Source organism: Girardinichthys multiradiatus, chromosome X, assembly GCF_021462225.1.
Source record: "Girardinichthys multiradiatus isolate DD_20200921_A chromosome X, DD_fGirMul_XY1, whole genome shotgun sequence".
NCBI lineage: Eukaryota > Metazoa > Chordata > Actinopteri > Cyprinodontiformes > Goodeidae > Girardinichthys > Girardinichthys multiradiatus.
The window spans coordinates 32,039,006-32,052,784 of NC_061817.1; the positions used below are offsets into that span (position 1 = coordinate 32,039,006).

At 40.1% G+C, this 13,779-nt stretch overlaps 2 protein-coding genes and 1 non-coding gene across 10 annotated transcripts in view; 2 read left to right on the top strand and 1 right to left on the bottom strand.

Annotated features, from left to right (window-relative positions):
• LOC124862971 (voltage-dependent L-type calcium channel subunit beta-1-like) overlaps positions 1 to 5,758 on the top strand; it is a 48,690-nt gene extending 42,932 nt beyond the window's left edge. For 5 of the 8 annotated variants that reach the window (XM_047357186.1, XM_047357187.1, XM_047357188.1 and 2 more), the window contains 2 exons: positions 1,919 to 2,104; positions 3,768 to 5,758. In XM_047357186.1, coding sequence (XP_047213142.1) covers positions 1,919 to 2,104; positions 3,768 to 4,307 — 726 coding nt within the window. In that variant the 3' untranslated portion in view covers positions 4,308 to 5,758. Of the gene's footprint in view, positions 1 to 1,918; positions 3,103 to 3,767 lie in introns of all 8 variants that reach the window. The other 3 variants (XR_007037042.1, XR_007037043.1, XR_007037041.1) reach the window with 3 other exon arrangements.
• Positions 5,759 to 9,202: 3,444 nt separating this feature from the next.
• On the top strand, positions 9,203 to 12,640 carry LOC124863013 (ADP-ribosylation factor-like protein 5B). Its single transcript, XM_047357247.1, has 6 exons — positions 9,203 to 9,360; positions 9,683 to 9,743; positions 9,838 to 9,985; positions 10,185 to 10,268; positions 10,752 to 10,903; positions 10,989 to 12,640. The coding sequence occupies exons 1-6, from the start codon at positions 9,315 to 9,317 to the stop codon at positions 11,035 to 11,037; spliced, it is 540 nt and encodes a 179-aa protein (XP_047213203.1). The 5' UTR covers positions 9,203 to 9,314; the 3' UTR covers positions 11,038 to 12,640.
• A 443-nt stretch (positions 12,641 to 13,083) lies between these two features.
• On the bottom strand, positions 13,084 to 13,155 carry trnac-gca. The gene has a single exon. It is a non-coding gene; the product is annotated as a tRNA-Cys (tRNA).
• Between the last annotated feature and the right edge of the window lie 624 nt (positions 13,156 to 13,779).

Here is a 13,779-nt window from a genome sequence, read left to right on the forward strand (position 1 = left end):
CATCTGAATCAACGAGTTAACTCTAAACACCTTCAAAAGATTCCTGAGGCCTTTAAAACTCCCAGCCTGGTTCATCACTCAAAACCCCAATCATGGGTAAGACTGCTGACCTGACTGCTGTCCAGAAGGCCACTATTGACACCCTCAAGCAAGAGGGTAAGACACAGAAAGACATTTCTGAACCAATAGGCTGTTCCCAGAGTGCTGTATCAAGGCACCTCAGTGGGAAGTCTGTGGGAAGGAAAAAGTGTGGCAGAAAACGCTGCACAACGAGAAGAGGTGACCGGACCCTGAGGAAGATTGTGGAGAAGGGCCGATTCCAGACCTTGGGGGACCTGCGGAAGCAGTGGACTGAGTCTGGAGTAGAAACATCCAGAGCCACCGTGCACAGGCGTGTGCAGGAAATGGGCTACAGGTGCCGCATTCCCCAGACCTGGGCTACAGAGAAGCAGCACTGGACTGTTGCTCAGTGGTCCAAAGTACTTTTTTCGGATGAAAGCAAATTCTGCATGTCATTCGGAAATCAAGGTGCCAGAGTCTGGAGGAAGTCTGGGGAGAAGGAAATGCCAAAATGCCAGAAGTCCAGTGTCAAGTACCCACAGTCAGTGATGGTCTGGGGTGCCGTGTCAGCTGCTGGTGTTGGTCCACTGTATTTTATCAAGGGCAGGGTCAATGCAGCTAGCTATCAGGAGATTTTGGAGCACTTCATGCTTCCATCTGCTGAAAAGCTTTATGGAGATGAAGATTTCATTATTCAGCACGACCTGGCACCTGCTCACAGTGCCAAAACCACTGGTAAATGATTTATTGACCATGGTATCACTGTGCTCAATTGGCCTGCCAACTCTCCTGACCTGAACCCCATAGAGAATCTGTGGGATATTGTGAAGAGAACGTTGAGAGACTCTAGACCCAACACTCTGGATGAGCTAAAGGCCGCTATCGAAGCATCCTGGGCCTCCATAAGACCTCAGCAGTGCCACAGGCTGATTGCCTCCATGCCACGCCGCATTGAAGCAGTCATTTCTGCAAAAGGATTCCCGACCAAGTATTGAGTGCATAACTGTACATGATTATTTGAAGGTTGACGTTTTTTGTATTAAAAACACTTTTCTTTTATTGGTCGGATTAAATATGCTAATTTTGTGAGATAGGAATTTTGGGTTTTCATGAGCTGTATGCCAAAATCATCCATATTAAGACAATAAAAGAAATGAAATATTTCAGTTAGTGTGTAATGAATCTAAAATATATGAATGTTAAATTTTCATCATGACATTATGGAAAATAATGAACTTTATCACAATATGCTAATATTTTGAGAAGGACCTGTAGCTTTTCTCCAGAAGGCTTTTGGCTTGTCCATGCTATCCAGCTTTTATATTTGAGGGCCTTTATGGGTGGTAAATGGGCAGACAAATTGGTCCCAGGTGGGATTTTCCATGGATTACCTAATGACCCAATGCTAATAATAGCCTTTCTAAATTTGACAGAAAAACTCTGGGCCAATAGTGACTGAACGTCCTAATGCCAATTTAAGACCCAGCTAAGACCGCTAAAACATGGTTTTCTAATGGTTTTGCCGGAACAGGTTTTATTTAGTCAACCCTAAGCGGGTTCAGGAAGTGGATTCTGAGTCTCGGCCAGAATCAACCAATCCAGCCACAGACAAAAGTTTGTCTGGGATGTGGGTAGTTACACATTTGGGTTGAACCTGAGGGTGTTCTTAGATCTTCACTGCGCTCCTTAGGTTTGCATATTTTCACTAGTATTGTGAGAGCTGCCTATATGTATAATTTTTACCATCTGCAGATCAGAGAAAATCCATTTAAAATTCAAACTTGCAAACTGTGGTAACCTGTGACAACAAAATGTTGGCTCTTCAAAATTAACAATTAATTAATTTGCTGCTGTGTAGGAGTTGTTTGACATCATCCTGGATGAGAACCAGCTGGAGGATGCATGTGAACACCTTGCAGACTACCTGGAGGCCTACTGGAAAGCGACACACCCGCCGAGCAGCAACCCTCCCAACCCTCTTCTAAACCGCACCATGGCCACAGCTGCCCTGGCTGCCTCCCCTGAGCCCGTCTCCAACCTGCAGGTACAGGTTCTCACCTCTCTGCGCAGAAATATGGATCTGTGGCCTGACATGGATGGTGCTCTGACCATGGAGGGGAAAGAGGAGGAGCATACTGTCTGACGTCAAGCAGCAAAGAGGGGGTTGGGGGTAACTTGACCCAAACTCAGCCTGAGCTCTGTAAACATGAGGGAAGAGTGCAGTGAAACCCTGTTTATTCTGTATATAAAAACACAGGACAAGTGCAAAATACAAATGTTGGAGTAAGGAGCAAATTTCCCACAAAAGAACAGCTAGTTTAAGAACACCTACAAGTAAAATGATGTAGTCTATCTGTGCACCATTTAAACCTGTAAAAGTGACTGGTCCAGGTCCCTCTGCCCTCAAGGAAATATCTGCTGCCCTAACCCCACCCCCATTAGCTCCGTGGCTTCGTTTCTCCTGCTCTTTTTTCTCTCTGAGAGGAGAATCCACTTTGCTGTCCTCCTCCGTGTTGCCATGGTACCGGCCCTGAAAACAGCAAGTCATATCCGCCTCTTCAAATAGAAAGGGCTCGGTTTGGTGGAGGCCGTCTCTAACACTCTGTCCAGTCCAATCGATCTGTGATATGGGTAACAGCAGAGGACTAATCAGTTTTCTTGCTTCCATTCAATCACGGCTGGTTACTCATTAACTGTAATGACCTGCAGCCTGAAAGCCTGGCTACTGCATGATGTTGTAACGCCACACGGACGTCTACCAGGAAACAATATTTCCAAAACAGAAAAAGAAAAATAACTTTATGTAGATTATTTATATATTTAAATCAGATTTACTATAGAGATCATGTGACACAGAATTGGCCTTGATAGGATCTGGTAGGTGTTGGTGCCGATTTTGCTATGAGATCAATCAGCCAGCAGATGGCACTGTTGTATTGGTAGATATTATGTAATTGTTGAATAAGGTAAGTCACATCGCTTTAATCAGCTAAATTAATCAGTGCAGCTAACTGGCTAAATGTTACACGTTTGTGCCTGTATGTAAGTATGTCAAGCTAACAGTGCCTTGGAAAAGTATTCGTACAGCTTCAACATTTTCGGTATTTGTCACTTTGCCACAAACGTTAATGTTTTTTGTTTGAATTTTATGTGATAATTGTGAAGTGGACATAAAGTAATGCAGGGTGTTACATTTTTATGTATATAAAAAAAACTGAAATGTGGCATACAGGGTGTATTCAGCAATCTTGTATCAGAAAAACCTTTTCATGTAATGCAGCTGCAGGTCTTTTCTGGTGTGTGTCTACCAAATATCAGAATGAAGGAGGCTGAATACATGTGCAGATGTTTCTTTAAAATTAAAGGAAAATGTTAAATGAAAGCTGGGAATGATGTATCATATTCCTTCCACTTTACATTGACAAGCTACTTTGCATTAGTCTATCACATTAAATTCCAATGAAACAAACTAAAGTTTGTGATTGCATTGTGACAAGAAATATTCAATAGGAATTAAATACTTTTGTGAGGCATTATAAAATGTGTGAGTGCAGAAAATTAATGTTTTAATGTCACAGTTAATCTTTAGTCCTATTTTTATTTGTGTGCTGATGTTGCTAACCTTGCTGGCTCACTACTCACAGTTTTGTTTGCTGTTTGTGCATATGCATGTCCTTGTTTTGTGGCATGGGTGTGACTGGCTGCAGGGTCCATACCTGGTTCATGGTGAACAGAAGCGTGAAGGGGGTCTTACAGAGTGCGGTGGGAGCAGCACTCTGCACGACTATGAGAGAGACCTGGGTGGAAAGCCTCAGCAGCAACACCAGCAGCAGGCTTACCTGCGCTCGTCTCGCGGCCAGCTACGAGGGGGTAGCGGGAGAGGCCTGTCCCGTCAAGACACCTTCGACTCTGAGACCCAGGGCAGCCGAGACTCAGCCTACACTGAGGCCGGTGACTCCTGTATGGACATTGAGACTGACCCTTACGAAGAGCCCGACCCATACAGAGGTGGTGGAGGCAGCCGTCTTCACCTGGCGCAGCATCACGGCCGACAGGCCTCCTGGGAAGATGAAGGTGCAGAACCGGACCAGGAAAACCTCAACCACCCTTCGATGCCTAGCCAGACGCAGCCGCATGGACGGGCCAAGCTGAGGGAGCGCTACTGCCAGGACCCCGTGGACACAGGATCCAACATGAGCCGCAACAAGAACCAGGACGACTGGGGAAAGGATGTTTACATCCGCTGAATGCTCACCACAGAGACTTGGAAGTTACAGACTGAGGACAGAGGGAGGGGAAAGGATTCTGGTTGTAAAGACACTAAAGTGTGGGTTTGGGGCCACACCCGTCAGGCTTACAAAAATGTGTTTACATCCCAGTAAAATGTAAAGATATACGTCACCTGCCAGATGCCATTCTCATCAAGTTCTTGCAAATCCACTGATTTATGTTTAGAAGAAAAAATATAGTTCTGTTTTTCTTTTTTTGTTTCTTTTGTCAATACTGCATGAATATCATGGGTTTCTATACTGACAGCACAAGTGATCTGTCTGACCCAATCTCTCCTTCAGTTGTAGAATGTGAAGGCTGGTAGGACTGTGGTCTGTCATGTCTGTCCTCTGCAGTCTTAAACAGGGTCTACTGTCTCTGTCCCCACATATGTATATTGTCAGGGTTTCTCTTTACATTTTTCTCACTCACAGCTTTTCACTTCCAGGATTTCCTCCCATACCGGGATCCAGAAGTTGTGAGTCTCTCACCGCCTCTCTATTATCACCCAGACCTTAAAAAGCTGGTAGAGGAGTCGCCATATTTTAACAAATTTATATTCATTGCTACACTCATGACAGCTAGATCACAACAAAGATGTGTATTTCTTCCCTGAGCTGGTTGAGCTTTCAGTGTTCACCTGCAGTGCAGCTTCACAGCAGCACTCAGAGCAACAACACTTATAGTTGTGAGAATGAAGTGTCCTGCCTTAGTCGCTCACACCCCAAAACACCTTTATTTCAAGAAACCTACAATCACAAGTGCCGGAATGTCTTGCCAAGCCATGTCCACCAGCGGGTGGGATGTCTTAACTCTTGTTACACTCGTTTTCATACAGTGTTCTTGTCTCTGTGTTTGTCTCTCTTGGCTACTCTGCAGCATAGCCCTGCTGCTGCTCCAGCATGTCATTCATCTCATTTAGTTTGCACCAGCCTAACCGATTGCATTTCAGGGCTAACGTTCATATAAAAAGTGTTTGTGTGTGAGGTTAATCACTTCCAGCTTCCACTTGAATTGCAAGCTTGTCTGACATTAAAAACCATTCTCTTCTTACTCCTGATTTCTGTCTCAATTAGTGATTATCCCCCTGTGAACATTTGCAGTTTTTTTTTAATCTTCAGTTTCTGTGAGGTAGTAGGAGGAGTTTCATGTGGGGAGGGGGGATAGGATCATCTTTGATCTTTAGTAAGTTATCTTTAACGGAGAATCCATGAATGTCTTCAGTGGGCTGCTTAAGCCCACCTCTGTCTTCGGTTGAATAAATAAATATTAATGATCAGTAAATAATGTTATTGTTGCGTTATCGCAATTGTTAAAATAACATGTATCATTGGTGCCTGACTGTAGCTACATTTTGCTTTTTCTGCCTTTCATTTTTAATCTGTGGATAAATTCGTATTTTAATTAAAAATTTAATTTAAAAATGTCACTGTGTCTCTTAATCATTATGGAACACAGCTGCAAAATCTTCATGTGTGAACATTACCTCAAAAACACAAATTTACACCAGATTGGCCAATACACCAGGCAAGACTTACATGCAGATAAAAAGCACATTCAGTTAGAATACACAGGACGTGGGTTTTCATTTCTGTGTAGCGTCATTTTCATATCTTTAGCCGGATAACATTGCATGGGTGGGTGTTGCAAAGTTGTGGTTCACACATCAACGTGAGCCTTATATCAGTGAGCCAAAGCAGCCACACAGCAGAAATCCTAAAATGACACACCACAGAATCTTCTTGGTGGTGTTTTTTTTTTTTTCTGAATAAGTCCTTTCTTCAAACTACATATTATTAAATAAAAAACCATGAGTATGGTAAATTACAGTGCTTTGCAAATGTATTCATTCTGCTTGAATTTTTTGATTTTTTTATCAAACTGCAACCACAAATTTCAATGTATTTTATTCAGATTTTATTAATAGGCCTACACAAATTAGCACATAACTACGCACAAGCAAATAGCACAGTTTCTGGTACCTTTTAAATTAATCCTAGTGCAGCCAATTATGTTTAGAAGTCCCCTGATTAGTAAATAGAGTCCACTTGTTTTTAATTTAATTTCGGTAGCTGTTCTGTGAAGGCCTCAGAGTTTGTTGAAGAGAACATTGGTGAACAAACAATGTGAACAAACAAAAAATACACTGTTGTATGTTGTGTTTAAAGCAGGATGTGGATAAGACATGGCTGTCCACCTAAACTGAGAGGCAAAGAGAGCATTAATTAGAAAAACAGCCAAGAGGCCCATGGTATACTCTGAAGGGGCTGCAGAGATTGCAAGTTCTAGCCAGAGAATCTATTGACGCAAATAAAAATCTGTCTTTTATGGAAGAGTGGCAAGATTGTTGAATTTTTGGATTGCCATAAAAATGTCTTACGTGAAGGTTGCCACAAGTCATGTAGGGGACACAGCAAACAACAGGGTACTCTAGTCAAATTCAACAATTTCACAATTTGGCCTACATACAAAACGTGTGGTGGAAAACTAAGACTGCACATCACCCTGAACCCACCATGCCTATAGTGAAACATGTCACTGGGAGCATTAGTGGGGATTCCCTGCAACCCTGTACAGAAGAAGCAGGTGTAGAACATGGATGTATGGATTTTGCAACAGTTTGCTTTACAATGTATTGACTCAGAAGGGCTGAATACAAATGCACACCATAAAAAAATATAAAGAAACCATGTACCACGTTCCTATAACTTCACAGTTTTAAAAACCCCTCTAAAAACCTCCAATAAATACACTGAGGTTGAGGCTGTAATGTGACAAAATTAAAAAAAAGCTCCATGGGTATTAATATTTATGAATTGTACTGTATGATCATTATGTATAATTCATTAAAAAATATAACCTTGAACGTTTGGATATGAAGGTAAACAAATACATTTTGTGCTTGCTTTATAGTACACTATTTTACCTGGTTTATATTAGCTTGTATTTTAGTCGCTTGAAAACTTAAGAGTAAAACTTTATAACCTACGGTTGGTATTTGTTACAAACTTATATAAACACGTATAGGAATTGCATGGGTCAGTTCCTGTAAATGCCCCGACCGTTTAAAGAAATTCCCGGGGAATTCTTCTTGATATGATGTTTTTGCTTTCTGTTTGCCAATGTTCCTCAAGAAGACAGGAAGGGGAGAAAACGGTTTCCCCTCCCCTTTCCATATAAGGACTGGAATTATCCGTACGTCATCTGTTACGCCATCAGCTGGCTCCTGTCGTCAGAGCGACCGAGGAGACGGCGATGTGAAGGTGCCTTCAGGAACCCAAGCCAAGCTCAGATATTTAACAACATGACAAATAAGTGTTCAGGTGCGTTACACTGGATCAGTGAATGCTAAATCTTAGGTTTTATTTTTTACTTATTTACCTTTTTATTTTCGGATTATAAATGTTCTTAGTTTAGAAAACACTTCAGAGAGTGAAAAACATTTATACGATACCAGTACTGTCTGAGAGAATTAAAAATTGTAATTTTGTTTTTACAACCAATAAATAATGCTGCTATAAATATAATTTAATCCAAATGTCAAGTTCTGTTCAAAGCTACATTTTGAAAGTAAATGCATAGTGCACCAAAAAACTACTTCCATGCACATTTGGCAATGCACATTTCTTCTGGCAGTGAAACAGTTCCACACCATGATGCCACCACCAAGCTTAACAGTTAGTACAATGTATGTAAAAGCCTTACCTTGGCACCTCCAAATAATTAATATCAAAGACTTCTTTGTCTCATCTGCATCTGACCAAAAAAACGTTCTCCAGCAGGTGTCTGGCTAATCAAAGTGGGCAGCTGCACATTTAGTCGAGCTTGAAAGTGTTGATTTTTCTGGGAGATACTTCTTTCTTGGTCACCACCGTCTCCGTACAGGGTTATATTTATCAAGTGTTATGACATGCTTGAGCTTTGGTGGTTCCTGGGTTGTTCCTATAAATCTGAACCAAGTGTCTTTCACCTGTGGGTAACTTTGGGTCTTTTGAACCTTGATAAAGTGATAAGACATTTGAATGACAAGTACAAGTGTACATTATTTTAACTGATGATATAAACCCATTGAGAAATTGCGCTTAATTCATTCAAATCTACAACTTTCTTTTTTAAATCTTCTCTGAATTCCTGGAACTTTCCCATTGTTTTGAGTATTGGTCTAGTGTTTGAAGTCAAACAAATCATTTCTATAGTGGTAAAAAACTGCTACACAATCAAAATTATGATAAGAAGTTAATAGGTCTTTCACTTAGCAAGTTAATACATTCTCAAACCTTAAGCACCACTTATTTAAAATGTAGGTAAAATTCTTCACAATGCTGTGAAAGGGTATTTGCCCTCTTTCAGATTTTTTCATGAATGAACTTAAAATCTGGTTTTGCTATTTACCTAGTTATTTAATCAAACAGCTCCTTTGATCCAGTTTTTAAGCTTTTCTCACAAAGTAATGACTCCAACATGAGGATCTATCTATCTATCTATCTATCTATCTATCTATCTATCTATCTATCTATCTATCTATCTATCTATCTATCTATCTATCTATCTATCTATCTATCTATCTATCTATCTATCTATCTATCTATCTATCTATCTATCTATCTATCTATCTATCTATCTATCTATCTATCTATCTATCTATCTATCTATCTATCTATCTATCTATCTATCTATCTATCTATCTATCTATCTATCTATCTATGTGTGTGTGTATCTACACAGCTGAGCTATCATACCTGGTGAAGCTACAGTCGTCACCTGTTTGTGTTTCTGTACTAACTTTTCCCACTGCAATTGAATGCTTCACTACCAGAAACACCGAGGATTTTTTCCGAGGCGCCTCCCACAAAAGCTGAAAGCGAAGCAGAAACTGGTATAACATGCCAAAGCAAAGGTTTGTGCGTCAGTCAGGTGTTGATTGAAACTGAAGTTCGTCTTCCTCAGGATTTATTTTGTTCTCAGCACTTACACACTTCCTGAACATGGGGTTCCTGTTGACAAAGATGATGGCTGTGTTCGGAGATAAAGGTATAACAAAAACACTTTAAATTTCTGTCTTACATTTACATGATCTGGCATATATGTTGACTAGTATTATTCAGTTGTGGTTAAGTATCTCCGTCAAATCGTTTAAGGATATGAGTTTTATGAACTTTAGCTTTAGTTATAGGTTTGTTTTTTTATTTGATTCTGAGTCCAAACGTGAAACTGCTGTTGTAACATTACTGCTGTGCTGTTAAGTACATATGACTCTGACTATCCTTATCTTATCTATATCTATATGTGCTGGAAATGGCAAATATTATGCAACAATAAACGAGCACTTTTGACCATTTGGTTTTGCTTGCAGAACACAAAGTCATCATTGTGGGTTTGGATAATGCTGGGAAAACGACAATCCTCTACCAGTAGTAAGTCATCTGACTACTTTATACAGACCTAATCTGCTCTTCCGTTATTTTTGGCCTTAGTTGAAATGTGTTTTCCCCTCACGAATACTTTCAGCCTGACGAAGGAGGCCGTTCACACGTCACCCACCATTGGCAGCAACGTTGAAGAGATCATCGTCCGCAACACTCACTTCATGGTTTGGGACATCGGTGGGCAGGAGAGTCTGAGAGCCAGCTGGTACTCGTACTACTGCAACACAGAGGTACAGTTTTGCTGCATTTCACAGGTTGAAATGGAACACTAAAAAGAGCTATATAGTCTGATTCAGGATTCGAGAAAGAAAACGAAAGCGCTAAAGCTGACTGAAGCCCTGCAGACTGCTTTTCAACGCTTCAGCTTTTAATTTACAGTTTATGGCATCGTTCTGTAATGTAACTTACTGTTAATGGTTGCCTTCCCAGATTGTCATTCTGGTTGTGGACAGCACTGACCGTGAAAGGCTGACTGTAACCAAAGAAGAGCTGCACCGAATGCTTGCACATGAGGTATTACTCCACTTTATAACTTCATTTCACTACTTTATGTTAAACCTATTTAATACATGACGCACCCCTTTATTATATAACTGCATTGTGATCACTTAATAGCTGGGTGTAAAGGTGTTTAAAAATAACATCTTTAATTGAAATAATGTTTTTTGTTTTTTTTTTTGTGTTTGATGCCTAGACGTAAAACTCTTTTGTTGATTCGACGAGTTTATGTTCTGGTATTCATGTTTTCACGCTTGAACACCCCCCCGCTTTCTGCATATGACAGATTAAGTTGTGAAAGCAGAACAAGTTCTAACAACCCATGACACAACGTGATGAGGAAGTTTCCTTTGTGGCTATTTGAATCAGCATCTTCAAATGTTCCGCTGAGGTGGCTCTTTGCTGGCCTCACTGTTGATATTTTGGAGATTTTAGTGGACATTTATAACTTTATTAAATCCCTTTTTTGGTAAACAACATTCTTCTTTTTGGATGTAGGACCTACAAAATGCAGCCATTCTTGTTCTGGCTAATAAACAAGACATAAAGGGCTCCATGACAGCAGCAGAGATCTCTCAATGCCTCACACTTGACTCAATCACAACACACTCCTGGCATGTCCAAGCCTGCTGCGCCCTGACTGGAGAAGGGTGAGTACGGTCTCAATTTAAGGCAGTAATACCAGATTACATTTACACCATTTATTAAAACCCACTTTCCTTTCACCTTCTGCAGTCTTCCTGCCAGTCTGGACTGGATGAAATCGCACGTTGTGGCAAACTGATGCTCCCTTGAGTGGATCAAACTTCATCTTAAAAACAAAACTGAGCCAGCCCCCTGTGCTACAGAGGCTGCATTGTCAGTATGATTTACAGTGTTTTCGGGCAGTGTAATAGCATCTGAGGCAGAGCTGACTTGCCACTCTTGCTTTGTTTTTGTGTGGGAGTCACCTTCGACACGAGCTGCTTCAATTCTCTCTTAACCTTTAGAGTGAACAAACACCTAAAAGGTATCAGGGCTGTTTTTGGTATTATTGTTATTATTCTTAAAGATCTAATTCTTATACTGTAAGAATTAGGGTATATTAAGACTACGATGCACTTTTCAAACTTTCTTTAGACAGATGCATAATAATCAGGTAAAACATCCTGCATACCATTATGTAGACATGAGATTTCCCTCATTTCACAGTGGGTTGCTGTGAGATAACCACTTTTTGCAATATGTACAGCACTCTATTGGCACCCCTAGTAAAAGTGAGTAATGCCTTCAAAACTTTAATTTTATTAAATCAGTTCAGTGGAGAAAAGTAATCCCATGTTTTTACAAAATTACCAGTGCCCCAATTATTGGCACCCCCAAAAATTCCTGTAAATTAACTGTAATTGAAGCATTTTTGATGTACACTTTACAGAGGACCATTTCTATTCAAAATGAGAAAGACGTGCCTTTTTAAGTAAGGTTATTGTTTGTTGATCATCATAATCAAGAAAATGGCTACAATAAAATAGCTTCTTGCCTGACTTTTCCCAAATCTACTCTTCAGAGCAATAATTAAAAAACTGAAAACAGCAGAAACTGTGACTAGCAAGCCTGGTCAAGGACCGAAGTTTATCTTGCCACAACGGCCAGTCACAATGATGGTAGTGGCAGCTCACTGTTTGGAAACTGCAGCAAGGAACACCTTTTTTTCTAACTTTTGTACCCTCTATATTAGTGGTGCCAGTAGTTGTGGAAGCTGCTATAACTGTTGGGCTGTAAATGAAATGCCCTCAACTTGGTGCTGATATGATTTAAAACTAAACTTGAACAGCAAACGAATAAATAAGATGAGATATTTGTCAGCACTCGTGCATTTTAACATTAAAAAAATGTTATCACTTCACATAAACCCTGCAACTTATACAATCATTATCTAATTTTGACCTTTGACTGTTATTTTCTGTGAGGACTTTCTTTGTGTTCTTTGCCAGAAGCTTTTTCTAAAGAAGCCACTTGCCTCGCTAATGTTAAAAGCAACTTTTCACGCACATTTTAGTAGCTGCCTGCTATAACAGTTAGCCTCTAATCAAATCATTTTATGTTTACACTACGAGAATGAATTCCTGTTGCCTCTACTATCTCAGTAACTCTGAAATGTTGACAAGAACAGCTTGAATCTGATGGATAAAGGTAAATTATGTATTTTATGTCACTGAATGCCAGCAGTTTTCAACTGAAGGTGTTTTTTTATATGTTTTAAAGCTCAAAGTTGTATTCTGTATATTATAGAATAAACTATTTCCTGGTTGGGAAAAGGAGCTAGCTGCTAATGAATATGACATATGTATATATACTGTGTTTTTGTAAATTGTTTTTGGAATAAATACTAATATTGCAACTTTCAATGTGGTGTGTGTGAGTTTTGGCTAAGCTTCGGGGCTTCCTTTCCACATTTCAACTCAAGGCAACTTCTAGCTCCACTTTTATGGACACAAAAGTGGAGCTAGAAGTTATCTTTTCCCCACACATTAGACAACTGGACCTATCCTATTGTTTGCGTGAGTTGGCAGGACAGCACAAGTACAAAAATGTGCTGTTTGCCAGTTTTGTTTTTAATGTCTGCAACAACAACAAAATATTCCAACATAAAGGTTGGTTTTTATTTTAATAAACCTATCCACCAAATAAATAATACTCATGAACTTTTCCTAATTAACTTTCAACAGATAAAGCTCTAACATTGATCATTCGGAAGCAAGTGCTATTCTGATTACAGCTTGGTTAAATCATCGACATGATAACTAAAACGCTGCGGAGTCATGGGAGAAATTCTGACGAAAAATGTTAAAGGGGGCATCCGGATTTGAACCGGAGACCTCTTGATCTGCAGTCAAATGCTCTACCACTGAGCTATACCCCCGCCTGGAAGCACAATTTGGTGGCTAGCTTTTTTATCGGTGAATGTTATGGCTGATTGTTGCGATTTATCGTTTGTATTTTTTAAAGTTAACATGCCCAGAAGGGAGATAAACATGTCGTGATTGTAAAATATTAAAATCTACTGTGAGAGCAACACAAACAGCTAAGCTATTGGCTAGCCAGCTAGCTAGCTGCAGGGCGCTAAAGCTAGCCAGGTAAAGGGTTCATTTTTAAGAACCCACGGCAATGCCTCTTGGGCTTTAGTTCAGATTCTAAAATACTTCCAATTATCCAATTTGGACTAAGTCATGTAAAACGGAGTTTGTGATTTTTGAAGCATTTCTATGTCACCTTGGAGTTTGTGCTGAAAAACACTAAAACATAAACTGGTCAAACTTGGAATTATTCTACACCAACTGTTGAATTTCTAAAACACAATATGTAATTCATCCATCCATTGTCTTCCACCTATCAATGGTCAGGTTGCAGAGGTAATAGGTCCAGGAGGAAAACCCAGATCCCTTTCACTCTCCAGCTCATTCTGGGTATCCCAAGGAATTCCCAGACCAGAAATATAGTTCTTCCAGTGGGTTTGCCCCAGGGCCATTCCTGGAAAACTTCCAAA